The 27,047-nt window shown below is 40.8% G+C and overlaps 1 protein-coding gene and 1 long non-coding RNA gene across 6 annotated transcripts in view; both read right to left on the bottom strand.

Annotated features, from left to right (window-relative positions):
* Positions 1-27,047, bottom strand: part of FRY (FRY microtubule binding protein) — a 329,207-nt gene that overhangs the window by 186,564 nt on the left and 115,596 nt on the right. For all 5 annotated transcript variants that reach the window (XM_082366277.1, XM_082366278.1, XM_082366279.1 and 2 more), the window contains one exon: positions 20,500-20,699. In XM_082366277.1, the coding sequence (XP_082222403.1) occupies positions 20,500-20,699 (200 nt within the window). The remainder of the gene's footprint in view (positions 1-20,499; positions 20,700-27,047) is intronic.
* On the bottom strand, positions 1,103-6,793 carry LOC309616105. Its single transcript, XR_014237283.1, has 2 exons — positions 6,138-6,793; positions 1,103-5,774 (listed from the first exon to the last, which is right to left on the bottom strand). It is a non-coding gene; the product is annotated as an uncharacterized lncRNA (long non-coding RNA).

Genomic DNA, 27,047 nt, shown 5'->3' with positions numbered 1-27,047 from the left:
TAATCATATTCCTTGAAGACTTAGTTTAAACGTCACTTCCAAGATTAAGCCATTCCCCACTATTCCCAGGCAGAGTCATCTGTTCCTTGTCACACGGCACTTTGCACCTATTCTTGTCAGCACTTCCACTGTGTTGTAACTTGACTGTCTCCCTACACTCCTAGTACAGAGTTGAAACTTATTATTAGGGTTTATTAAATGAATATATCCCTATGCATTTGGAAAGATAGCTTTGGGCACAGAGAATCAAGTTCACATTTTAACATTCCCAAGATTTTCTGTGTATCAACATAGATTTTATCAGTGTCAAGAGGTTAAAAACTAGACCTGGGGAAGACAGTATCACGCTGGCTAAAAAGTAAAGAGAAAAGGAAGAAGGAAGGAAGGAAGAGAGGAAGGAAGGAAGGGAGGGAAGGAGGGAAGAATGGAAAAGAGGAGAGAAGCAAACTTGCTCAAGCTCAGGAGAGAGGCATCTGAAAACAAGGCAGAGCAATAAGGCTCATGCCCACTTGAGAAAAGAGATCTGCAGAGGCCCGGTTCTGCTTGAGTTTCTCCTGCAGGAGATCAGCACACCGAATCTAAGGTCTGCAAGAATCCAAGGTCTGCACATTCAAGACATCATGGGTCTCAAAGAGCATTAAATAAGTAGTAAAATGAAATTAACACAGAGTAAACAATGGATAATTAAAGAACAAGTAGAAACAGACTATGACAGAGGAGGCTCAAAATAATGGCCTCACTTGTCCAATAGGAACAGTGTGCGTTGTATGCTTTTAAAATTTGTCTTTGTTCTGTATTTTAGTACAGATTTACTTATTTACTAAAGGTTTATTAATTGAATGATATGTTTGTTTTTCAAAAATCATTCTAAAAAAACAAAACTTTGGGGTCATGGATCCCTGAAAATTCTTAGTGGTCCAAAGCTAGAAGATCTCAGTGTGTGACTTGACCTTGCCCAGAAGCCCCGGCTCACTGGGTGACAGTGAACAGAAGAGATGGGCGAACCAAAAACATCCTGAGACTTGGCATTGAACATCAGGGGTTGCTAACAGCACAAAGAGAACAAAATAGACATTAAGCCCCTCCTGATGGAAGCAAACACTATGAAATCGTTTTGACAAAAACAAACAGAAAAAAAAAAAAATACCCTGAAACTAACCAAGCCTTTAGATATCATTTCCAATTTTCAGGAAATACAAGAGTTAGGAAGGAGTAAGAGAAATATGTTACACTAAGCCACAGGGATGCAATCAGCAAGACTCAGACTGAAGGAAACTGAAGTAAAAAAAGATATTTTTTCAATAAAAAGTTGCAAAGAGTAAGAAAAAAAGAAATGGAGGTGGAGCCTATTGATTTTCTTTTTAAAGGCTATTGCACTATGTGAATCAGATCTGGGGCCGGATTCAAATAATCTGTTAAGAGAAAGTATGACATTCATGAAACCATTGGTGATTTGAACACATTAGATATTTGATGATGTTACGGGATTATTTTAATTTTTTAGGTGTGATAATGGTCTTTGTTTAAAAAAGAATGTTTATCTTTTGGAGATACATGCTGAAATACTTACAGATTAAATGATATGGTTTCTAGCATTTGCTTCAAATACTACTGGGGAGAGGAGCTGGGAGTGTAACAAATTAGCCATGAGTTGATAACTGCTGCTGATGGTCACTGTGTTCATTACACGGTCTTCCCACTTTAGCACATGTTTGAAATTCTCCATAAAAAAACAAACAAACAACAACTAAAAACAGGGGAACATGATGTATCACTTCTGTCACCATGAAAAAATTTTTTTTATAATGTCTCACTTTCCAAGGTGGCCTAAGTCACTTAAAACTGATTTCTATAGTACTTACACAACTCTTTATCTTTTCCTGCTGGAGCTGCAGAAGGAACCCCACCCCACCCCATTTCTTCATATTTCCAGGCAGGATCTGGGTGGCGAGCATCTCGCCTGCTGTGTGAGGAGCAAGCTGCCCTTCTCAGTCTGCACTGTGCGCTTTTCTTCCAGTTTGCTTCCCCTGAATCAAAGAGCACTGCTGTCCCAACCCATCCAAGAGGAATTTTCTCCTGTCACGAAGAAACCTGTAGGGGTTTCAAGCATTTCCACAGGAAAAGAGAAAGGTCCCTGTTTGTGCTTCTCAAACCTTGGGACGTTCCAACCTCTCCCTCCCTTAAGAAAACACAAACTCTAAAAGCTCTTTGTGCCCATACCTACCTAAAAAGGCCATTGACTTCTACCTCAATTTTCGAACAATTTCAGTGCCTACTAGCTACATTTTCACTTTATAATTGTTTCACACTGGGTTTCTCTGTAATCTGCAAGAGAAAAGATGGCCATAGCACAGCAGGACCTGGCAGTGAGACAAGTCTAGAGAGACTCTTCTGTATCAAAAGGTGTTTTATTTGGGGAATACAAGGGGCTTATTTAATAAATCACTTTCTACCTCTGAAGTTTGAGGGGCCTAAAAAAATCCACAATGTGCCCCACACAGGTAGGACTTCACTAATCTCAAATGATCCCAGTATTTTTGTCCTCAGAGATATTTCAATAAACACGTCACCCAGCAATGTCACTAGAGTTAATATGAGCTTATTCAATTTGTTAACTATGTCACCAGCCTTGCTTATGAGGTACTATTTTAACATCTTTTAATTATTATATAGCAGTTCAGTGCATGGACTTTGGAACCTGAGAGATTTGACTTTGACCCCTAGGTCCCTTACTGGATCTTACTTAACCTCTCTAAGCTTCAGTTAACTTTTAGGTAACATAAGGATACATAATGCCAACCTATCTCATAGAACTAGAAGATGAATGACACAGAGTACTCAATAATTGAGAGTCATTACTACTATTAAAATTCCTTTTAATACCATTATTATTGGAACTAGAAACATTAAAATGTGTAACCTCTTTCATAATGTTCAGGAGCTGAAACTAAGTTCCACCTCTTTTCCTGGGGCAACGCATACTCCCACTAACGTTAATTAAAGCTTTAATTTTACCTTCCTGGAAGCTTCCAAGTGTAACTAGAAAGCTGTATTACAGAAAGTAGGAAAGAAACATTATAAAGGGTAATTGTCCCTCTCTCTTAAAAAAAAATCTAACATGACTACAGTGACTTTAATTCTTAATATGTAATTTAGAGGAAACCTTTTAATTTAATGGTGGGATGCTATAAAAGCAACCAAGTTTAAAAAAAAAAAAAACACCAAACTTCTCAAGTCTTGAAACTAGTGTTTTTGATTATAAGAACTTGTTTATGCATCACTGACTCAGGATTTTGATACCATCAGCAGTGAAATTTTATAATACACATGTCTGTTCTGAGTAGTCAACAAAAAAATTTCAGATCTGAGCTTCCGCAACTGGGATCCCTCTTCTTCACCAGAACACAGGGAGGATGTGTAGTGAGCTGCCCCCTTCAGAGCAGCCGTGGGCTCGACTGTTGAGATGCCGCTAAGGCATTTCATCCAGAACAATCAGCACACAGCGGCCGGCACCTTTCTCAGGCTGAACCAAAGAAAAATGAGGTTCAAAGTATCTTCATGTCTGACACATATTTTTTTTCTTCAGATCTTATTTGTGCCAACTGTGATTCAACCTTGGAAACAGATCTAAGGAATAAGCCTGAGAAGTCACAGTTCTGAATACTGACCATTTCTCCCCAAAAGTCTCTCCCTACACGACGAGGGTCAATCAGGGACCTGAGGGTTGGAATCATCTTGAAGATACACTCCGGTCATTTTGTTTGCCTGCAGGGATCACTGAACTTCTGGCGGAAGACTCAGCCTCCTTGATGGTGCCTCAGTTTGTCCACAGGTAAAAATGAGCATCACTTCACACTGACCTGGCTAGGTTTCTAGCAAGAATTCACGAGCACTAGTTAAAACCACTGGAGATCTATGGAAGAAGGGGGCTAATAGAAACGGATGAAACTGTGTTTCCCTTTTATTCTCTTCAGTTACAAACAGATTTCTTTAAACAAGACAATATATGCTGATTCTTACCCAGAATATTGGGGAAAAATCCCCAGATCAAGAGAATGAGAGTATCTCCAATCAGTTCAGGTATTAGCAAGTAAGATGCTGCCTGTTACCCTGTGATATGAAATGAGAAGGCAGATTCAAATCTGGAGGAATATTTTGGCACTTTTTCTAAGAACTAAAAACTCTTGAGAGAACCTGTCCTATCTGCAGCTGGCTTTGCACATTTCAGAGAAGTCAATTCTCTGCCAAATCTAACAGTCCCAAGGACAAATCCATTATTTGAACATTGGAGGGGAAACTTCAATTAAATTTGGATACAAAGTTAATCTTCATTTTAATTGAACAAAAGAGCATCTCCCACAGGCATTTCTGTAAAAACTACAGCAGCTACTGAGAAATGCAAGATGCCACCTTCACTCATCTGTTTCTGGCTTTGTTTGTATTTTGGATTTTTTTGTCCCAATATATACGCCAGTTGTGCACGTTACGTCCACTGAGTGGACATTTACACGTGGATGGATCTTTCCCTGCCTCCTCTGGGACTCTGCACAGTCACCCAGCTCCCCACTCCCCAGATGCAAGCCTCCCCCACACTCCTGGCTCTTTTTCTCAGCTATCAACATGCTTAGAGCTTTTCATCTTAGCATCTGCCTTCACCACACTTCCACCTCTGGCTACTGTTTTCTTTCCACCCCCTTCTCATCCTTAGTTCGCCAATGAGCGGTCTACACTTCCTGTCTTCCCTTCCTCCCCTACTCCTTCTCATCCTTAGTTCACCAATGAGCGGTCTACACTTCCTGTCTTCCCTTCCTCCCCTACTCCTTCTCATCCTTAGTTCGCCAATGAGCGGTCTACATTTCCTGTCTTCCCTTCCTCCCCTACTCCTTTTTCAACCACCTGCAATCTGACTTTTCTGTCACCACTAAAAATAGTTCCCCTAGAAGCCCCAGTGACTTTCCAAACAATAAATCTGGTGGACATCTTTCAGTACTTTTCTTTCTGGTCTTTCAGCTGCAATGAAACACTATCGATGATTCCCTTCTTTCCACTTGACTCATGCCATCCCCCACTTTTTCTCCTCCTACTTCTTTAGACATCCCTTTTCTGTGTCCTTCATAGGCTGGTCTTTCTCCTCAAATGTTTACATTCCCCAGGGATGTTCTTGGGGACTTGAAATCAATCATGTTCTGATTTATCTTCTGGCACCACTAACAGACACACACACACACTCACTCACACTCACACTCTTCTCAGACCCAACCAAACCACCTCTCATCAAAAAATCGTACTTGTCCCTTAAGGTTCATTCACTCCACGACACTTTCCCTGGTCACTCCTACAAGAAGTGACAGAGATTTCACTCTTAGTAGCTCTTTTGGTATTCTCTAGTTCTTGTGTACCTAACCAAAGTCATCCTGGTTATTCACATACGCATCCTTTCCCGAGTAGATTAGAGCTTGGACTTTGGAGTCAATCAAACCAGGATTTGAATCAGGACATTAACCCTAGCTCCACCACCTTTGGTAAGGTTTTATTAAATCTCCCAGGTTCAGCATCTCCGACTAAAAATGAAGGGGGACACGAGTGTAGTGGTAAAGAGCAAGGATCCAGGAGATGGGTGGTCTACACTGAATGCCAGCCCCACCACTTACTAACTGTGTGACTTTTGACAAGTTTTTTCCTTGCATGTGAAGTGGGGTATAAGAGTACATATCTCATGATGTTGATGTGAAAAATTAGGTGAGTTGATGTTATTTAAGTATTAAGAACAGTGCCTGGGGCTTCCCTGGTGGCGCAGTGGTTGAGAGTCTGCCTGCCAATGCAGGGGACACGGGTTCGAGCCCTGGTCTGGGAAGATCCCACATGCCGCGGAGCAACTGGACCCGTGAGCCACAATTACTGAGCCTGCGCGTCTGGAGCCTGTGCTCCGCAACAAGAGAGGCCGCGATAGCGAGAGGCCCTTGCACCGCGATGAAGAGTGGCTCCCACTTGCCGCAACTAGAGAAAGCCCTCGCACAGAAACGAAGACCCAACACAGCCATAAATAAATAAATAAAATTAAAAAAAAAAAATGAAGCTACGTAACGTGAATGTCATTAACATGATTGTACACTTGAAAAAAAAAAGAAGAACAGTGCCTGGCACTCAGTAGGCACTAGAGAAACATGAACTATTACTATTATTATTACCTATCTGCTAGGGTTAATGTGAAAATTAGTACGTCTGAAACATGACAGGTAAGCCAAAAAATGGCAGTTATTCTTATAAAAATCTGTCTTATTCCTCTTTGTATAATGCATAGCCTCAAGTACAATCACACTTGGAAGTTACTATAGAAAGTACTATCTATCTACCTACCTACTTATCTATAAGCTACTATCAAAAATAACTTAAATATATGTATAACTGAGTCAGTTTGCCGTACAGAAGAAATGAACACAATATTATAAATCAACTATACTTCAATAAAACTTAAAAACATACCTTATTAAATATACATTGTTGGGCTTCCCTGGTGGCGCAGTGGTTGAGAATCTGCCTGCCAATGCAGGGGACACGGGTTCGAGCCCTGGTCTGGGAAGATCCCACATGCCGCGGAGCAACTAGGCCCGTGAGCCACAACTACTGAGCCTGCGCGTCTGGAGCCTGTGCTCCGCAACAAGAGAGGCCACGATAGTGAGAGGCCCGCGCACCGCGATGAAGAGTGGCCCCCACTTGCCGCAACTAGAGAAAGCCCTCGCACAGAAACGAAGACCCAACACAGCCATAAATAAATAAATAAATAAAATTAAAAAAAAAAAATATATATACATTGTTATAATTATTAGCATGATCTATGGAAATCAAGACCTGTGCTGGCTACTGAAAGACACAGAAAATAAACTTATGGTTACCAAAGGGGGAAGGGGGTGGAGAGGGATAATAGGAGTTTGGGATTAGCAGATACTATAAACTACTATATATATAAGAGATAAACAACAAGGACCTACTGTATAGCACAGGGAACTGTATTCAGTACCTTATAATAACCTATAATGGAAAAGAATCTGAAAAAGAATAGGAAAAAAAAAGACTTGTGCTGGTTAAAACTGTACTCAAACACTGTTTTTTGACCCAAAGGCCATTCAAAGGTAACTAAAGAAACACATTGTGGTATATACATAAAATGGAATTCTACTCAGCAATAAAGATGAATGAATTACTGATAAATAATAAATGGAAGCGCCTCAAATACATTATGGTGAATGAAACAAACTAGAGCTTCCATTTATACAAAATTCTAGAAAATGGGAATTAATCTATATAGAGATCAATAGTTGCCTGAGGCCCTGGGTGGTGGTCTGGGCTGTCTGCACAGGGGCACAGGAAACGCCTGGGGATGATGGAAATGTTCTGTATCTGGACTGAGGTGATGCTGACACCAGTGTACAAATTTATCAAAATTCATCAAATCAGAGATTTTAAACCCCTGTAGCTTATTGTATTGTATACTTTAAGAATACTGATTAAAGTAAAAATTTTCACGGAATGTATGGGAAGAAGAATCCCTAATCTGTCTGAAAGGCATTTTATTTTCTTGGACACCAAAGGGAGGAGGGGAGGCAATTCTGATAGTAACGACCTACCTTTAGGAGGGGGAACCACTGTCTCGTTCCCAATCTCCATCCTGAGCATAAGCATGATAGTTTTTGCCTTCGAGAAGTTCACAATTTATTATGCTACCCACTGGGAATCCCAGAAAACCTTGGGAAGTGGGTATGCATGAAGCCACAGAGCTGATATTTATGGGGTAAGACATTGATCCCAATGTGATGGCTGGAAATCTCTGGAATTAGAACATCCTGACTGACCAATCTGGTACGTACGGGGCATTGTTTAGATGGAAAGGAATGTGACACACACTCTACAAGCCTTTCCAGCCATGTGCCTCTCAGAGCGTTACTGACAGGTCAGTAGCCAACACGAGAGAATGGAAACCACTTCACTCAGCACCACAGAGAAGCCTCTTTTCAGGTGGGATTTGGTGACACAGCGCCGTTATCTGAACCAACAGCTAGAACCCGAGTGAAGGGGGAATGCCGCCCTTGCTGCCATTTCTGAATTGGAATTTGGCTTGACTCACGGGTGAGCATTTTCATTCCTGTTGAAGTTCCACAGCCCCTAAGTATCTTGAATGTTTGTTTTACACATGAGATAAAAAAGGCAATTTCAAAGGCAGCATCCTCTTCATGATAAGCATCATATAGTATTCATTACGTACCCAAATTCATGCAGCCAATCAAAATGTCCCAGTTAAAACTGAAATGACCCAATTACTTTAACTAAGAAAAAAAAGGTTTGGTTTTCTGGTAAAAATAAAAGGAAAACTCCAGGGGGTAAAGAGTTGAAAAAAAAAAATAGATGAAAATCTACTTACCTACTCTCTCTTTTGAAGTGTTATTAAAAGGCAACATTCTGGAATTAGTGGTACAGCTTTGTGAATACTCACTGAATTGCACAATTTTAAAGGATGAATTTCATGGTATGTGAACATACCTCAATTAAAAAAAAGCAATACCGGGGCTTCCCTGGTGGCGCAGTGGTTGAGAATCCGCCTGCTAATGCAGGGGACACGGGTTCGAGCCCTGGTCTGGGAGGATCCCACATGCCGCGGAGCAACTGGGCCCGTGAGCCACAACTACTGAGCCTGCGCGTCTGGAGCTGGTGCTCCGCAACAAGAGAGGCCGCGATAGTGAGAGGCCCACGCACTGCTATGAAGAGTGGTCCCTGCTTGCCGCAGCTAGAGAAAGCCCTCGCACAGAAACGAAGACCCAACACAGCCAAAAATAAATTAATTAATTTAAAAAAAAAAAAAAAAGCAATACCTACATTTTAGGTCAATCAAAAATATTTTAAGATTATAGTACCTAACCTCCACCAAACTTCTGTGATTACAACTTATGAATTGAGTAGAAACCCCTAAAGGCATCAGGAAATACCATCATATGGAATGCTGAATTTTAAGAATCATTTAAGTCGGAAATACTAGATATATACGTAAGTGACAATCAAAATTACCTAATAAAATATGTCTTCTTATTGTTAGCATGACCTGTGGAATTTTAACCAGTTAAAATGACTACAGTGCTAAAGATTGCTGCTGCCTAAAACTGTATCGATGACTTTCAGGAAAGTCAAAATGCAAAATGCTGTGTGGAAATATAGTGATATTATATCATAGTGATTGTAGGAATGGGCCTTCCATGCTTATTATGTCATATTAATGAACTTACTTTTTAATGTGGACCATTTTTTTTTAGTCTTTATTGAATTTGTTACAATATTGCTTCTGTTTTATGTCTTTTGGTTTTTTGGCCACGAGGCATGTGGGATCTTAGCTTCCTGGCATCGAACCAGGCAGGTCCTGATCGACCAGGCATCGAACCTGCACCCCCTGCATTGGAAGGCGAAGTCTTAACCACTGGACCACGAGGGAAGTCCCTGAACTTACTTTTATTGGTATTTTCTGTGACTTAAAAAATGATGATGTATTTTCAAATGATCTTTTGTGTTAAAAATGATGTCTCTATAAATAGTAAGAAGAAGCATATAATCAGAAAAGGCTAGACTGAAAATAACTTGAGGAATAATCTTCACCTGATTTTGTACTCTCAAAAAGAAGAAACTTTGATAATCTTCTCATAGTCACTGGACATAAAAATTATGGCCTCACCCATGGATGAATTGAATTGGATACTATTAAGTTGAAGTAAAAACCCCTTTGGGTTTTTTTTTTTTTTTGTATTACTTCATGATACTTTCCATATGGTTTATTTGCTATAAGGTTCAGTGAAACTTTTACTCTCACGGTGCATTAAATTTCATTTCATGGCCAAAAAAGTTCCATTTAACAGTCACAAAAGAACAACTTTTCATCTGTGTGAATCCAAGAATATTCATAACAAGGAAAACAAACTTCAAGTTGAACAGTACACAGAAAAAAGTGAGTCTGTGAGCTCATTGGAAAGATCACCTCATTCGGCGGCTAAATGCAACCTTTCAACAATTATGTCTGGTTTTAGCTATTAATACTATTTTCTTTCTGGGTTAGGGTGAGTTTTCAGATTTCTGGTGAAAGTCTTACTAGATTAAGTAAGGGGTGCCAGGCTGAGCTGCTCTGCTAAGAAATAGCTATTTTTAAAGTTATTTTTTTATTTATAATTTGGAAAATAAGCTAGTACTTTGTTAAGTGTAACATAAATATTCCTTATCTGACCTGAACTGTTTCTGAGTCTCCTTTAAGGACAGCATTACTTTGATTGTATCACTATACTCAGGCAGCTAAATCTAGAAATTATTTTTATTCTCTTTATATTTCCCTTACTAGGTTTGTCGAAGTAAGAGGAGCCTCTATTTAAAGAGAAGTTTGGCTAAAAACACTAGCTGGTTGTCCTTTTGGGAAGCTGACTTGAATCCATAGTGCAGAGAGATATTAAAGCTGCTGTTTCTGCTATTTACACATCCTTAGATGACAGACATGTAACAGTTGGGTGGTATAGGAAGACTTGCATATACAACAGTGCAAAAAACCCACCAACGTGCAAATCTCAGTATGATGAAATACTATCTTGAAATATCAACACTGAGGTTAGTGAATGGCTATCAGGCTATAAGCATGACTAATTATAACAGTTTTCACAAAATTCACCATATAAAGATTCAAATTTAATTAGAGGTAGTAATTCTGCCTTTCAATTAGTGCAGCAGGATTCCCTAATTCACAAATTCCGTAAATATTAAAAAAGTTCCTGATTAAAGAATCTGATAGTTTCTGGTATCTAGACATCAGCAGACTATTCAGGTACCTGCAGAGGTGAAACACAAGACTACAGCAGAATGTTCAATCTGTATATGGGCCAGAGGCTAAAAAAAAAAGAGCTCTTTTGTAACTACAAGTAGACTGTATCCCAACCATAGTCTCTTACCTCTCATTAGATCCGGTCTAAAATCCTAAGAGGAGGCTGGAGTGAGTGTGTATTTCACTTACTAAAGGCTTTGCTTACTTAGAGCCACAGTCAGATTCATTAAAACAACTAGAACCACTCACCGTACATATTTTGTTGGTGGTGGATCACCTGTGTCACTATTATAGCACAATGTCCAGCTTAAGTTTGGGGTTAACTGGAGTGCTGTCCTGATGCCAGCCCTGCGACATCAGGTGGAGGAGGAGCTGAAAGCCTGAGACGCAGGGCCAAGAAACAAGTGTTCGTCAACAGGCAGTAGTACTTCGTGAACCTAGAACCACATTAGCTTGCGGTTAATGTGGCCATGAGCTAATTGCTCAGCCTTTCCATGTTTGTGCCAGCTGGCCGTGACCGCTGTCCCTACAGGCTTGGTCTCAAGGCATGACACGTTCACTACAGGCTGGTGGTGTGAGTGCAACAGACATTGGCATCCTGGATTCTTTAAACATGTGCACACCAAGAAACTATTTTGTGTTACTTCTAGTTTATTTTTAGTCTTATATTAAAGCAGAAATTCCCTGACTTGTGTCTCTTATGTCAGCAAACCAGCTAGATCATGTTACATGACTGTTAAGGCTCCATCCCAGCATCCCCCAGTTAGCATCTCTATGAGTGAGTATCTGTCACCCCTCCCTCACCTCTGCTCCAAGCTCAACACAGGGATAATACCTGAAAGCTCCTGCCTGTATCTCATCCATTAGCTATTTTGTGAGCAGCGGCTATCAAGGCTCAAGCAATCCCAATAATAAAATCTTCCCACTGTCACATCACCTTTCATCCTAAATATGTTTTTAAATGCGGGAACGTTTACAGGAAGGCGAGCTCTGCTCTCCTGCTCAGTCACAGGCTCTGCTAAAGGACAAGATGAAAGGTGTGTGTTCTTCTTTTGAGGTTATGCAGATCTTTTCCTCTCTCCAGGTTTCAATTAAAGTAGAGAATACATTACTTGCTTTCTAAAGAAGTGTTAGGTGAGTTAGAATTTCTTCTTCTTCCTGTTGACATTTTATGCTGTTAGGCTGCAGATCCAGATGAAACCCCTGGTCCAGTACGCAGTTTAGCTTCACTGCAGCTCCTCGCAAGGACAATGGAAGCTTTAACCTGGGTGGATTCAGTGGGATGTGACTTATTCACTCAGAGACGTGGAGAGTTAATGCTTATATTTCATTTGTTATACACATTAGAGCTAAAACTGGGCTTGACTGTGAACATTTCATAGAAGAAAAAACAATGATGGATCACACGTAAGTGACTTTGTTGGAAGCAGAGGCTAGTAGCAGGGCTGTGATGAAAAACCAAGTTTTTTGTGTGTTGGTCAAATTATAGGAAGGAGGGTGGACAAAACAGGCAGCCTGAGTATTGTGGTTGAAAATTCTTGAAGGCACACACTTCCAGTTATTACAAACATAAGTTCTGAGAATGTAAAATATAGCATGGTGACAACAGCTGACAATACCATGCTGTATATTTGAAAGTTGCTAAGATCGTAGATCTTAAAAGTTCTCATCACAAGAAGAAAAATTTGTAACCATGTGTGGTGATGGATGTTAACTAAACTTATTGCGGGGATCGCTTCACAATACATCAAATCATTATGTTGTATGCCTGAAACTAATACAATGTTACACGTCAGTTATAGCTCAATAAAACAGGAAAAAGGGAAAAATCAGTTTGATTTGATGACTAACTTTAAGAAAATTAGGTATTTCTCCCTCTGACGTTTTCAATAAATTTAAACATATGCATGAGAAAAAAGAAAGTTCTGAAATTTTCTGAACTTGCTTTACTTAGTTGAATAATCCAGCTTCTCACATTTTGGGCCATTGGCTTCCCAGCACGACCCAGCACGACAATGTTCCTACTTGTCTCCGAGACCCCGATCCTCAGGGTCCTGTGAAATTTCCTCTTGGAAAGCCTTGGAAAACCATTCTATGTGGACTCGCCTCAAATCCCTGGTTTCACTTCCTAGGTCCTCACAACTTATACCTGCATAAGTATTTTGCGGGAGATAACAGTGAGCCAGTGGGCTGCTGCCTTCTCTTGTAGACTTTTGTTTGCCTCTGTCACCTCCCAGAGCGTAAATCCCTAAAGGATCCAGACCAGGTCTGCTTAAACCAGCTTTGGCTGTACCTTTCTCATTGCCAAGGCAGAGATCAGAACAACCATCTGACAATAACAGGGCATGGCAACAGCAGGCATCCAACCACCCTGTTCAAGCTTCCACTCCTTCTGAATGAACACAAAGAGAGGAAGCACCAGGCTGACCACCAGAGAAACATACCAGAAGATGAGGTTATTGATACCAATTCCTCGATGACAATGAGGATGATGATGGTGGTGAAAACTGAGCACCTAGAACGTGCTAAGAATTGCGCCACAGCTCCACACATTACCTCGAATTCTCTCACCCACCCCATGAGCGAGGCTCTTGCAAAGGAGAAACAAGGGAGACTGACTGGCTGACCCAAGGCCTCACAACACTAAAGAGGCAGAATCAGGATTCAGATCCAGATCAAGCTGAATGAAAAGTTGTTCATCTCTTCTTTTCCATTAAATCTGCAAAGTCAAGATTATGCGAGCTCTTGAATTTCGAAAAGCTGGAGAGCCTTGTTTTTTGGAAGAGAGTTTATTGAGAAGGTAATTGCCTGTGACTCCAGTGACAGATGGTATATAACCGGAGAGACTCAGATAATGAGAGCGTATATTCTGAGGCTGAGTCCGACCGCTAAGAGTCAGCCTGACTCTCCTCTTCACACACTGCTCCGGTGAAATGGGAGCAGGTGACTGTATCAATGAATAATGAGGTATCCTTAGATGCCCCAAGGCAGAAGGCTGAGAATTAACGTCCCTTGTACTCTGCAGATAGTAGGGCATTCATCTGCCGAGGGGTACAAAGGACAGAACAAAATCCATTATTATCTGTTTAGAGGTTGGCAAGACGACCCTGAGAAACACACAGGATCCTACATTCCTTTTGAGCTACTATATTAATATTTTTTTTATAGTTTTTTTCTTTTTTGGCTGCATTGGGTCTTCATTGCTGCGTGCAGGCTTTCTCTAGTTACAGCGAGCAGGGGCTACTACTCTTTGTTGCAATGTGCAGCCTTCTCATTGCGGTGGCTTCTCTTGTTGTGGAGCACAGGCTCTAGGCATGCGGGCTTCAGTAGTTGCGGCACGTGGGCTCAGTAGTTGTGGCTCATGGGCTTAGTTGCTCTGCAGCATGTGGGATCTTCCTGGACCAGGGCTTGAACCCGTGTCCCCTGCATTAGCAGGCGGATTCTTAACCACTGCGCCACCAGGGAAGTCCCTATTAGTATTTTTTTCATCCATTCATTCATCTATCCATTCATTCATCTATCCATTCATTCATTCATATACTCATTCATTCAAAAAACACTGTCTACTGTATATAAAGGAGATTTTCTAGACACAGGGACATGTGTGTGTGTGTGTGTGTGTGTGTGTGTGTGTGTGTAGATAAGACACAGTTAATGCCTGTAGGAACTTAAAGACTAGTAACATGCTTCTTTAACTTACAAAAAGTCTGTATCCTCCACCCCTAAAATATAAATTTTATACCATAAAAATATACATTTTATACCAAGGTCTGATATGTATACACACAACTGAAAGTTCCATAAAACAACATCTACCCTTAAAATCTATAATGTTCTCTGATATTTTCTATTCTAGTCTACTCTAATACTCTTATTTAATAAAGGCAGTTTGCTTGAGCTAATGATATGGCGGTTCAGATAAAGTAGAGATTTACAAGTGTGTATATCCACAACTGCATAATTGTGTGGAGTCAGCAGGGAAGAAATCAAGTAAACCTTTTCAAAGGTGTTTGAGTTGGGCCTTGAAAGATAGGCAGGATGGAGAGATGAGGGGGATTCCAGGAAGAGGGGACAGTGTGCTATACACACGTTGGCAGGCAAGCACAGAATTGAAACATGGCTCATAAAGATCCATGGAGGAAGAAAGGTAGGCTGGAGTTAAATCAAGGAGCAGACGGGTGTGATATGAAGGATCTGAATAAGAGAATGAAAGGGACAGGTTGTATTTAGGGGAAACTCATCACTCAGGATCAGAAGAGGAAGACTTGGTGACAATCCCCTCACTCTCCCTTTTATGCATCTTGGGGACACCCCCACCTCGCCATGGGAACGTCTGCTTGCACAGGAACCTCACAGTGCAAAGACCCACCCTGCCCTTATCTGCATGAAAAGCAAACCAAGAGCTCTGCAAAGGGCTTTGGCAGGATAATGGACAAAGATAATGCAAAAACTCACATGCTACAGACACTTGGAAATGTTGAATGGAGTATAAGATTTTTTTTTAAAGGCAGAAATGAGTTCACAAGAAAGGAAAAGGGAAATGAAAGGCAGAAAGATACGAGGTGACGTAGTGGCTACACAGGGAGAGGACTACTGGTCTCGTTATGCTGGAGGCTTTTTGTTGTTGTCTACTTGGGGACAGGAAACAAAGCTGTGAGCCTTGAGAGGTGGGACACTGGAAATAAGACACCTATATAAACCCTGGTCCTAAACAATGAAACAGTGGACTAGGGACAAATCTATGCACTGGCACAGGAAGATGAAAAGATATTCCAATGATCCCTGCCTGGGTTCTAGGTAAAAACAACAACAACAAAATCCTCCCCAAGAATTCGAAACCACAGTCTCAAGTCTTACAAGAGTTTGGAGCTTACATTTATATCACCTTTTAGGTGCAGAAACTTGCAAACCAAGAAATTAACGTAATATTTGGCCCAGATGGTGAAGACTCTGGGGCTAACCTAAAAGAGGACACACACAAAAATGTATGTTTAAGTGATCAAAGACAGAAAAAAGAAATTCTAAACATAAGGAAAAAACCCCTAAAAAAAACTAAAAAAATAAAACCAACCTAAATAGATTTTAAAACAGTACTTCTAGACATAAAAAATTCTATCACCAAAATTATAATTCTCACTGGGCACATTAAACAACAGATTAGACATAGCCCAAGATAAGATTAATAAATTGAAGATAGAGCTGAGAAAATTACTCAGGATACGGTAGCCAGAGACAGTGAGGTAGAAATAATTAAAGAAGGGTAAAAAGATATGTAATATATCACAAGAAGGTCCAATGTACATCTAATATGAATGCCAGAAAAAGAGAAGAGGAAAAGTGGAGAAATGGCAATATTCAAATAATTAATGGCTAAGAATTTTCCAGAACTGATGAAAGATATGAACCCTCAATTCAAGAAACATGAGTCTCAAACAAGAAAATAAAAATAAATCCAGGGGCTTCCCTGGTGGCACAGTGGTTAAGAATCCGCCTGCCAATGCAGGGGACATGGGTTCGAGCCCTGGTCCGGGAAGATCTCACATGCCGCGGAGCAGCTAAGCCTGTGTGCCACAACGACTGAGCCCGTGCGCCTAGAGCCTGTGCTCTGCAACAAGAGAAGCCACTGCAATGAGAAGCCTGCTCATTGCAACAAAGGGTAGCCCCGACTCACCTCAACTAGAGAAAAGCCTGCGTGCAGCCAAAAATAAAATAAAAAAAAAATAAAATAAAAAAAAAATAAATCCACATCTAAACACACAATGTAGTGAAACTGCAGAACACTATACACAAAGCAAAAAACCATAAAAGCAAACAGAGAAAAAAGTAAATAATCCACAAACAAATAGCAAATCAACCACAGACTCTTCAACAGCAATGCTTGAGGCAACATGGTGAAATATATTGTCAAAAGTCTAGAAGGAGAATAAATGTCAAACTAGAATTCTATTCCTAGCTGAACTATCACTGATAATTGAGGGGAAAATATGGGCATCCAAGATAAACAAGACAGTGATTTACCACCCACTGATTGTTACTTAAAGAACTACAAAAAGATATACTTTGGGAAAAAGAAAATTTAAACCAGAAGAAAGGAGTAGGAGGCAAGAGGGAAACCATCTGTTACATTGTTTTCTGTACTTCTTCTGTTTTGAAATAAAAATATTAAAAAGATTCAGATGACCCAATTTACCTTGTTTAAAACACTTCGCTTGGGGAAGGTGAAATAATGGTAAGACTAGCCAAGAGCAAATGCTATCAAATGACCCCATGAAGCAACAAAAATAGAATAAAATTATCGACTTATCCATAAATATTAATGAATATGATCTGAGCATCTTTTGGATACAAAGAACAATACTGCTGAACCAGTGAAAGATGTTTAACAAGAAAAATATCTAATATTTTATTTTGGTAGAACATTTTTGTTTCCTGTCCTTTCTTCCCCATTTAAGTTACCTATTTGGATACTGGTAATTCGTAAATACAACTTTAATTTAGTATTGTATATAATTGATCCCACACAGTCTAACTGATGTGGAATTCCGAAGGACTAAGTTTTCTAAATAAAACTGAAAAATACAGATTCCTGAGTAGCCCCATAGATAATAAATCTATACTTCAAAATTTTAAAAAATTACCTTTGCTATTCCATACAAGTTTTAATTATATTAGAGATAACAGAATACAACTTTGTGATATGATACAAGCCCACATAAATCCAGGTTTTTAAAGGACTCAGCTTCTTCCTAAATAAAGCCAACCTCAGCAAAAGAAATAGTAGGGCACATTTACTTGGAGTTCGCTTTAAATGTACTACACATACATCAAAAATAACACTTCTTCTTGCTATGGCTACAGAACAAAATGCCAAATGCACATTTACATTAGAATCAGGTAATAAGCCACAGAATCTACTCACATTTATGGTCCCATAAGTAAGCAAATACAAGGGCAAAAATTACTAAGCACTTTTCAGCAGACAAGAAATGGAAATGGCACAGAAGCTTACATCTCTGCCAAAAAATGCAAGGGGAGCAAATAGTCTCTTTTTATAAAAAGCAACGATACTGAAAATTGATTGAATACATTTCTTCAGCTAAAAACACAATGTCCATCTACTTGGCCATCAGCATCTAATAAACTCTCTCACCCTGGGCACACAATGAAAATTTGCTGATGAGGAGGACTTGCACTTTTTCTTTTCCATTTTTCTTGTTTGGGGACCTTTAAGTTGTCTCATAGGAAGGAAAAAAAATGGCTACCTCTAATTAAAAGAATGCTGTGGTACATGTTACTTTTTCAGACATAATGTTTACTCCAGGAAGAAAAATGTCATGCAGACACATGCCAAACTGAGTAAACTAAAGATGAAAAAGTTAAACCCAAACTATTTTACTTCATAAATTCTTAAGTAACAGTATCTAAACGATTATTTTGGAAACAGGGATGGCTCAGGATCTAGCCTTCTAAGCACCTCTTTCAACTACTGTACAACTTCCCAGTTTCTTGGGAAAATCCACCATGATACACAATTGCAGAGAGCCCTGGCCTGCTACTTTGGCACTGTTCCACTGTCAAGGAGTGAAATGATTCTTTTCTGTGCCTTCCCACTCTCTCCTCCTTAACTCCCCCGTGATCTCTGGAACCCAGGTGACATGGGGAGGGGGCCTGGGCTGCCTCGGCACCTCTCAAGGAGCTCAGAGGGTTCCAGGGATCAGCACCGTTTGGAGCAATGGGAATGTGGGCACATGAGTTTTGGACTCAAGTTATGGAGAGCCCTGTATTGGCTTGTTCAAAAAAGTGAAAGAAGGTATCTTTACGTGAAAATGCCTGGCAGTAGAGTGTAGAATCGCTCAGAGGTGGGCTCTGAAGAGAACGAGCTTGAATTCAAATCAATGCTGTGTGACCTTGGGCAATTACTTTCCCCTCTCTGTGCCAGCTTTTCCCATCTATAAACAGGGATATAAATACTACCTACCTAAAGTCATTGTGAAGATTAAAGGACATAATACATTAAGCACAGTGCTTGGCACATAGTAAGTGCTCCAGAAATATTAGTTATTATTAGTAGTAAGAGTACTAAAAACACAAAAACATGGGTGAATGGGGAAAAGGTACAGTACTAAGGTTTCATTTATTATAAATGATTTAAACTGTAAAACCAAGAAAACATTTTCCTTAATAGGAAGTTAGAATTCACTGCTCTAATAACGTTAAAATGCAAAGTTTGTAACTTTTGGGCAACCATACACTTAAATATTCTTGAATTTTGATTCCCAAACCTTAAATTGTGATTCTCATAAAGGTTATTTTTTAACAGATGATGTTGAATATCATCCGTTACATATTTTTTTGAGACTTGGGCAGTGGGCTCAATATTACATTTAATTATTTTAAGCTATGATGCCTTAAAGCAGCAGTCCCCAATCTTTTTGGCACCAGGGACTGGTTTCATAGAAGACAGGTTTTCCATGGAAAGGGGGGGCAGGGGATGGTTCAGGCGGTAATGCGAGCGATGGGGAGCGGTGGGGAGCGATGGGAACGATGAGGAGTGGTGGGGAGCAATGGGGAATGATGGGGTGCGACAGGGAGCGACGGGGAGCGATGGGGGGGATGGTGAGCGACGGGGAGCGGTGGGGAGCGACGGGGAGGGATGGGGAGGGACGGGGAGCGGTGGGGAGCGATGGGGAGTGAGCGGCAGATGAAGCTTCACTGGCTCACCCGCTGCTCACCCCCTGCTGTGCGGTCTTTGTTCCTAACAAGACAGCTCAGCGGCCCGGGGGTTGGGGACCCCTGCCTTAAAGCCAACCCCAGACCTCTTCTCCTGTCCCAGTCTCCTCACAGGAGGTACAAAGCCAAGCTTCATACAAAGAGCTGCGTCACTCTGAATTCCTTTCCTTTCTCTTATTGTGTGTGGCCTACCAAGGTCAGAAAACATGTAATCTGAATCTTCCATTTGGACTTTCTTCCTTTCTGACTGTCCTTTGGAGATTTAGCACACTGTCCTTAGAGCCCTTGCTGAAGTAATGAACATAAGGCTGAAGCCACAAGCCTTATTTTGCAGCAGAATCATTTGCAAAGAAAGATACTGACTACTGACGTTGAAGGGCATTATCTATCTAAGAAAGGACCTAAAGGTAACTGAGTCAAGAATTTCCAGTCTTCCAGTTTTCAGATAACAGAGTGGTATTTCTGAATGACTCAACAAAAAATTTCCTTGGATAAGATGTCACTGAGACCATATGTTCTCAAACTAGGAGCTCAGGCCAGCCCTTGAAGAATGATGATTTTTTTTTTCTTTTACTTTAAAAATAGGACAAAAGATTTTGACTAAAGTATATGACACAGCAGAGGCTATGAACACAATTTTTCTATGATTAATAACGTTAAATTATGCTTAACGTTAAATTATGCTTATTTGTCCTGAAATGCAGTGGTGAAGCGTGCTGCTGAACTGTATTGTCTAAGGATTGTTTTGAAGTCCTGGATCCACAATTTTTTTCTTAAATCAGCAAACTGAACTATTATCTTTAAAAAATTACCTATGGTATCAAACATTTGGAAACTAGGGGGAAAGCCATCCAGCCTTTCTTAGAGCTGTAAAATCTATATTCAGTGTCAAGATGAATTTAAAAAGACGCAAGTCTCCTGTGCATACTCACCAGGGGTTCTGCCATAATGATTCGAATCTTGCGCTCAGCCTGAGTGGTGAAGTTGACAAATAAACTCTTGAGGACGTATTCTCCAGGTTTGCTGTCTGGGTCCACACTGATGGGTAACATGGTTGGTGGCCCTTTCTCCTTTTGTGTGCCAGATACAGGTGGAACTGGAGGCTTGATATAACCGTTGCCAACTGGAGAAGCTGAAAAAATAGAATGGATATTCTTACTGGCTGAAAATAACATCATCAATATTCAGATTGGCTGTGTTAAACCATAAATATAAGGATATGAATCACATGAAGAATGCTGTACTCAATATCATAGCCTGGCCTTATGGTGTTAGGATTTAGCTATTTTGATTACGTAAGTGTGTCTGATGCCATATTTATCTTGAAATACTTCTGGTTACCACATTGCTTTAGGTAAATCGTGTTGCGAAGACATAATACAGCTGATAAATCCTAAAACATTTAGGATGTTTTTAGCTTCTTTTTTATGTTCCAGGGAAATGGACTAAGAAAATGCTTAGGGGAAAACAAGTGATTCCTTGTCCTGGTTTTCCTGATAACCAGGAGCACTCTGTCTTCTGTGATTCATTCTAATAATGGAAAAGACTCTGGGGTCGTCCCTTCCAGAAGTTTCCAAGAAGCAATTTTCAGAAGCCCAGCTGGCTCTTGCTCCTGAAAGGGATGCCCCTCTTGAAAGATAAAAGGCTCAAGCAGTGCCATCTATGCCATCCAAGGTGTGGGTTCTTTTCCCTCTCACCATTCTTTGGTTCAAGTTGGGATGCCCCTCCTCATTGTTTATAAAATGTGCAGATTCCCTACTTGGATTAGATCTTGAACAGAGGCCATTATCAGAATCTCCAGTGAGTGGCCTCCTTTCAGGATGCAACAGACAGACCACTGCTTTAATTTGACAGTTAACAGAAAAAAAATTTTTTATTCATAAATGAAAATTTCATGTCTCTCTACTTTTGACTATCCTTTGACATGTTGAATTCTAACAAGGACTAGCCCCTTCCATCTAAGTACCTGTAAGATGGTCAGTTATCAATATTCAATGGAAGAAATATGAGAGTAGGTGAGCTTAGGTGACAGGCATTAGGTATACTGAGGAGAGGACGATGATAAAGTAGACTTTTAGAAGGAAAACTAGATAGTTTGGGTGACTGGATACAGAGATTAAGGAGAGGAGTCAAGAAAAACAAAAGCAGATTTCCAGTTTGGACACTGGTTTGGCTGTCAAGAGAATGGGGGTATGTCATCGATAATAAAGGAGGGGAAAAGTTCTCCATGAAAGCTGAACACTCTCTTCTCAAAACTACAAATAAGGGCTTCCCTGGTGGCGCAGCGGTTGAGAATCTGCCTGCCAATGCAGGGCACATGGGTTCGAGCCCCGGTCTGGGAAGATCCCACATGCCACGGAGCAACTAGGCCCGTGAGCCACAACTACTGAGCCTGCGCATCTGGAGCCTGTGCTCCGCAACAAGAGAGGCCGCAATAGTGAGAGGCCCGCGCACCGCGATGAAGAGTGGCCCCCGCTTGCTGCGACTAGAGAAAGGCCTCGCACAGAAACGAAGACCCAACGCAGCCATAAATAAATAAATAAATAAATAAATAAATAAATAAATAAAATTAGGTCAAGGCGGTTTTAACAGATTAGCTGTAAAAAAAAAAAAAAACTACAAATAAATTCAAGGCTTCTCTTAAACTTCTTTCTATCTCAAGCCAAATTCTGAGGAAGCCAGGCAAAAATTTTATTAATTTTATGGAATTACCAGCATGTCCTCACGTCATGTAGATTCTCTGTCATCTTTCTTACTCTTTCCTAACGTCCCCTCCTCTCCACTTCATTTAACCTGCCATACAGGTGGGGACTCCCTTACATCTGGAGGGTCTTCCCATATCTCAACTACCACTAAACTTTAAGAATATGGCCGCTCAAGTTCTAAAAATAAAATAAAATCGGTTGTATATGATTCCATTTTCTCATTTCTCCATTCTCACTAGCTCCATCCTAGTCTAGGCCTTTGGAAACCTACGGCTAGATTATTATGGCAGCCCCATTGCTGGCTTAACTTCACTCGTTTCACATACCAAACGAATCTTCCTTCAGCTTAATTCTAACACATTTCTGCTCAAAATGTGCAACGGCTCTCAATTCTCATCATCAAGCCTCAAGCACATGGCCTGGTTCTGAATGCACCCCAGTCACGCTGACGGCCCCGGCTGGCCCAGGGGTACACCGCCCTCACCTGCAACTTCCTGCTGTCCCTCAGCTGCTGCTTTCCACTTTCCTCTGCTCATCTAATCCTCCTGGCCTCTCAGAACCACTCTGACTCTCATCTCCATGAAACCTACTCCACCAGGCCAATCCGCACCGGTCAGTTTGTATGACAAGGTTTAAACGTTTAACTCTCGCGCTTTGGCCTTGCACATCCTGCATGACCTAAGGAAGGCTCCAGAGAGAGCTGACAGGTGGAATCATTATCAATCAGTCACGCAGTTCTGCTGAGGGCTGGCTCTGTAACTGAACCATATACTTTTCTGTGTCCCCTCACAAGACTGTAGCCTCCCAGATCTCACACAGAGTTCTTCGCACAGGTAATACTTAATAAATCTCTTTAAATAAATAAATGACATCTAACTTTATTTCTGTATGCCTTGAAGTGATTCATAAGGAGGGTACACTATGAGAAGAATCAGTGGTCACAGTTTTAAAGGAACAGGGTGAAACATTTGCAGTGAAGAGTCATTAGTAAATGGCACTCCTTGCAGCTTACTGAAAGGTACTATTAATTCTAAAGAGCATATTCAAAATCAGGTGATGCAAATGAAGTCCATTCCTCTGCCTTACCTCCTACCCTAAGTGCAAGAACCTGGTGGAAGTAGGAAGCCTCCCAGGTCCAACCTACAGAAGGACGTGGGATCTCCACGAGATATCATTCTAATGTATCAAGGGCACTGTGCCATAGGACTGAGACTGAAACAAACTGAAGAAGTCTAAGTGGAGGACTTTTTATTCCCTTTAGTTTTCCACAGGATTTAATCTATTTCTAGAAGACAGCAATAATCAGGTGGATGGGATACAACTGCAAGACCAGATCCATAATCATAAGGCTCTGGGGCTTAAAAGTCCTAACTATAGTGAGAGAATTTTCCTAACAGTGACCTGTAGCAGTCCTCCTGCAAAGCTGCATTTTCAACCAGAAGAGCTGAAATGCAGATACCAGAATGTCTCCCAGACAACTCTTCCATTTAAAAGGCCAAAGTACCAATTCACTGCTATCATAAAAAATGGTATCTGCCTATACTTCAAAGCCCAGACATCCTTGTGTGTACAAAAGTCTGTGTGCACAGCCTTAGTGAGCTGGAACTATCCAAGCCCAGCAGAGCCCTGTGTCAGAGCTGAAAGCGACTCAAGGAGAGGGTGCCCATCATTCTGGCTGCAAACAGACCAGCTGGGCAGATGGAGATGCCATGAGAGTTAATGGGTAAGTGTCCTTGAACTAGATCCACTCCCAAGTCTTAGAAACCCCTCTTCATCCCACCGTAATTCATAACAAATTCTAGCTTTTTGTTAGGATAATTTTCATGGCACCTTTCAGTGACTCAAATTATATATTGTTACCAAATATAGTTGAGAAGCAGAAAATACATGTTCCTGGTACTCGAAATTTAGTCACATAGTTCACACTAAACATTCGACCACTACCATTGGAAAAAAATCGTTATATCCTCCCTCAGCACTTGCTTGCCCTTAATCTACACATAATTAAGATCAATTGTCTGGTTTCTAAGTTCATAATAGTCTGGAAACTGAAAATTACAAGGGAAAGGTACAACATCTATGGGTAGATGCACCAACAGCAAAACAAGAAAAAAGGCACAACTCTCCAAAGCCGCCAGAACTTAAAAATGCAGTTGCCTGAGGCCATTTAGCACAGGGCCACAGAACATGACACTGGGGGCAAGGATATCTCCATCCTGCAGGTTGTCATGATTAGCGTTCACGATGATAAGCCTGAGTCCCGTGGAAAGGTTAGAACAAGTTCAACATCTAGTCCTGTATTTGAGAAGGTGAGGAAAACAACGATATAAATTTGCAAAAGGTTTCCATTTCAAAAGGAAAACACTAAAAGAGTTTTGGTATATTAAGGGGTAAACTTTGCTCTCAAAAATTACATCTATTTCTTCACAGGTCTGATTTTTAACAAAAACTACTTTTTCATTGAAACATATAAACCAACCACTAATTCAGTAATTGCCACACTAAGGCCCCATTTTCCAGCTCTGCAAATGCAGACAGTTACAGTCTGCCCTCTGTCTCCTCTGCTTCCGCATTTGTGGATTCAACCAACCCTGGCTGGAAAATGTTAAAAAAAAAAAAAAAAAAAAAAAAAATTCCAGAAAGTTCCAAAGAGCGAAACTTGAATTTGCCACGGGCTGGCAACTATTTACATAGTATTTACATTGATTGTACTTACAACTACTTACATAGCATTTCCATTGTATTAGGTATTATAAGTAATCTAGAGATGAACTAAAATATACGGGAGAGGATGTGCCTGGGTTATATGTAAATACTACACCATTTTATATAAGGGACTTGAGCATCCGTGGATTTTGGAATCTGCAGGGCTCCTGGAAGCAATCCCCCGTGGACACTGAGGGACGACCCTACAGTTTGAGTCTCTTTCTCTCCACTGCTTTCCCTGCTTTCTATCCAGCCGGGCAAGCAAGCCCGTCTACACTTTAGGGTCCGGTCACTACCCTCTCCTCCACTGGCTGGGTCTAGGCCCTGCCCGCCACTGGGCTCTGCCGCAGTCCACCCAGCTTCTCCAGATGGTCAGCATCCTTTTAACATGGGACCTCTGGAAATATGGGACCATCCTCTTAACATGGGACCTACCATCCATTCATTCTTACCCCTTTAGGATAAAAGGGTCCTGACAGGTCATTATCTCCTCTTCCCCACCTAAATACAAGTGGAAGGAACAATTTAACTTGGAGTAAACACTTTTCTCATTTAAATTTCTTGTATGTGATGGATTTTGAAGCTTCAACTCCATCTGCCTTTATCCTCTCTCCTTTTCTTCTTCATCTCATCTTCCTGTATTCACACAACAGCTCAATGTCCCTAGAAAGTCACTGAAATCAGTGTTCCTAGGGGCGGGTGGGGAGCTGAGGTGGGGTTGAAAAGAAGAGCATCACTTTCAAATATTAATCAGGCCTCTAACTATTGAATCTTTAGAAATTTGCTTTGCTTTTATTTTCCCATTTACATTTTAATCTCGGATGAAACATGTTCTATTTCTTCTTTTGTCTTAAATGGGTTTTGTTGAGGCTATTTTATTACTTTCATTCTAAATTCTGTGTCAGTTGGTTCTGCTGGATGGTTTCAGGAGGTGTTTTCCCCCCTTTACTGGGTGTCTACTTCTTCTATCCAGCAGGCTCCATCCCTTAATCTGTTAGAAGTCTGTTCTAGGTTTTTGCAGCCCATTTGTTACCTCTTTATTAGATCTATTTCTGACCACAAGTGATGATCTTTTGAAGGTGACTCGCTTTTCCCCTAATTTCATCGACTAATACCTTAATTTTTAGCCTGACTGCTCTTAGCTGGCTACGGTCTTCAGTACAATTTCCCTGAGTTACCCACATTTCCCCGAATTCCTAACCTCCTAACTGCAACACCAGCACAAACAGCCCCAAAACGCATGGTGCAGCTACATTTTTATTGTGACACTAAGGAAAGGAAAGGCTGTAACGAGTTTCCTCGTGTAAGTGCCCCAGAGGCTAGAAGTGGCGATCTATGTTACAGGAGAGCAACTGGTTCTCTCAGTTAGGTTTTCAGACACGTTAATACCATTGCTCATTATAGCCTACCATCCATTCATTCTTTCACCCATTCACTTCAACCAGTATTTAATGAATGAGGGCTGAGGCTTTAGGTTCTGTTCTAGGCACTGGGAAGACAGCAGTGAACAGATGGGTCCTGCCCTCATGGAGTTTACACTTTACTGAGGCAGGGTCATATAATCAGCAATTTCATGTGTGTGTATATACACACACACACACACACACACAAAATGTGTTAGATTGCAATACGTTCTAAAAGACAAAGGGAAAATTAAATTGAGTGAGCAAATAGAGGAACCTGCTCTTGTCTATCTGCCCAAAGGTGCTTAGATGTTACAGTCTACAACTGTTGTGGAGAGGGATGAAAGACACGTGCATTCTTGGTGGCCAAAAAACCCAGAGCACTTGGCTCAGGCAGGGTCTGCTTTTCTGATCCATCCCTATGGCCTGCCTGTATCTGTGTCAGTTGGATTGGAAATGAGAATTTTAACCAGCTTGTGAAGGGCATGAATCAAAATGCTGACCACACACACGGCTTCTTCACCTCCTTCACAAAGTACAGGACTCAGGAAAGGGGCCATCTCTGCCGCCTCTTCAGCAGCTTACAAAGACAGACAAGCAAAGAGCCAGCTTTTCAAAACACTCAATGATGTTCCCATTACTGGAACCATACCCTGAGCATTTGAA

Source organism: Balaenoptera borealis (genome assembly GCF_965194805.1).
Source record: "Balaenoptera borealis genome assembly, chromosome: 18".
Taxonomy (NCBI): Eukaryota; Metazoa; Chordata; class Mammalia; order Artiodactyla; family Balaenopteridae; genus Balaenoptera; species Balaenoptera borealis.
Note: the sequence above shows the minus strand (reverse complement) of the source record. Positions and strands in the feature narration are given on the sequence as shown.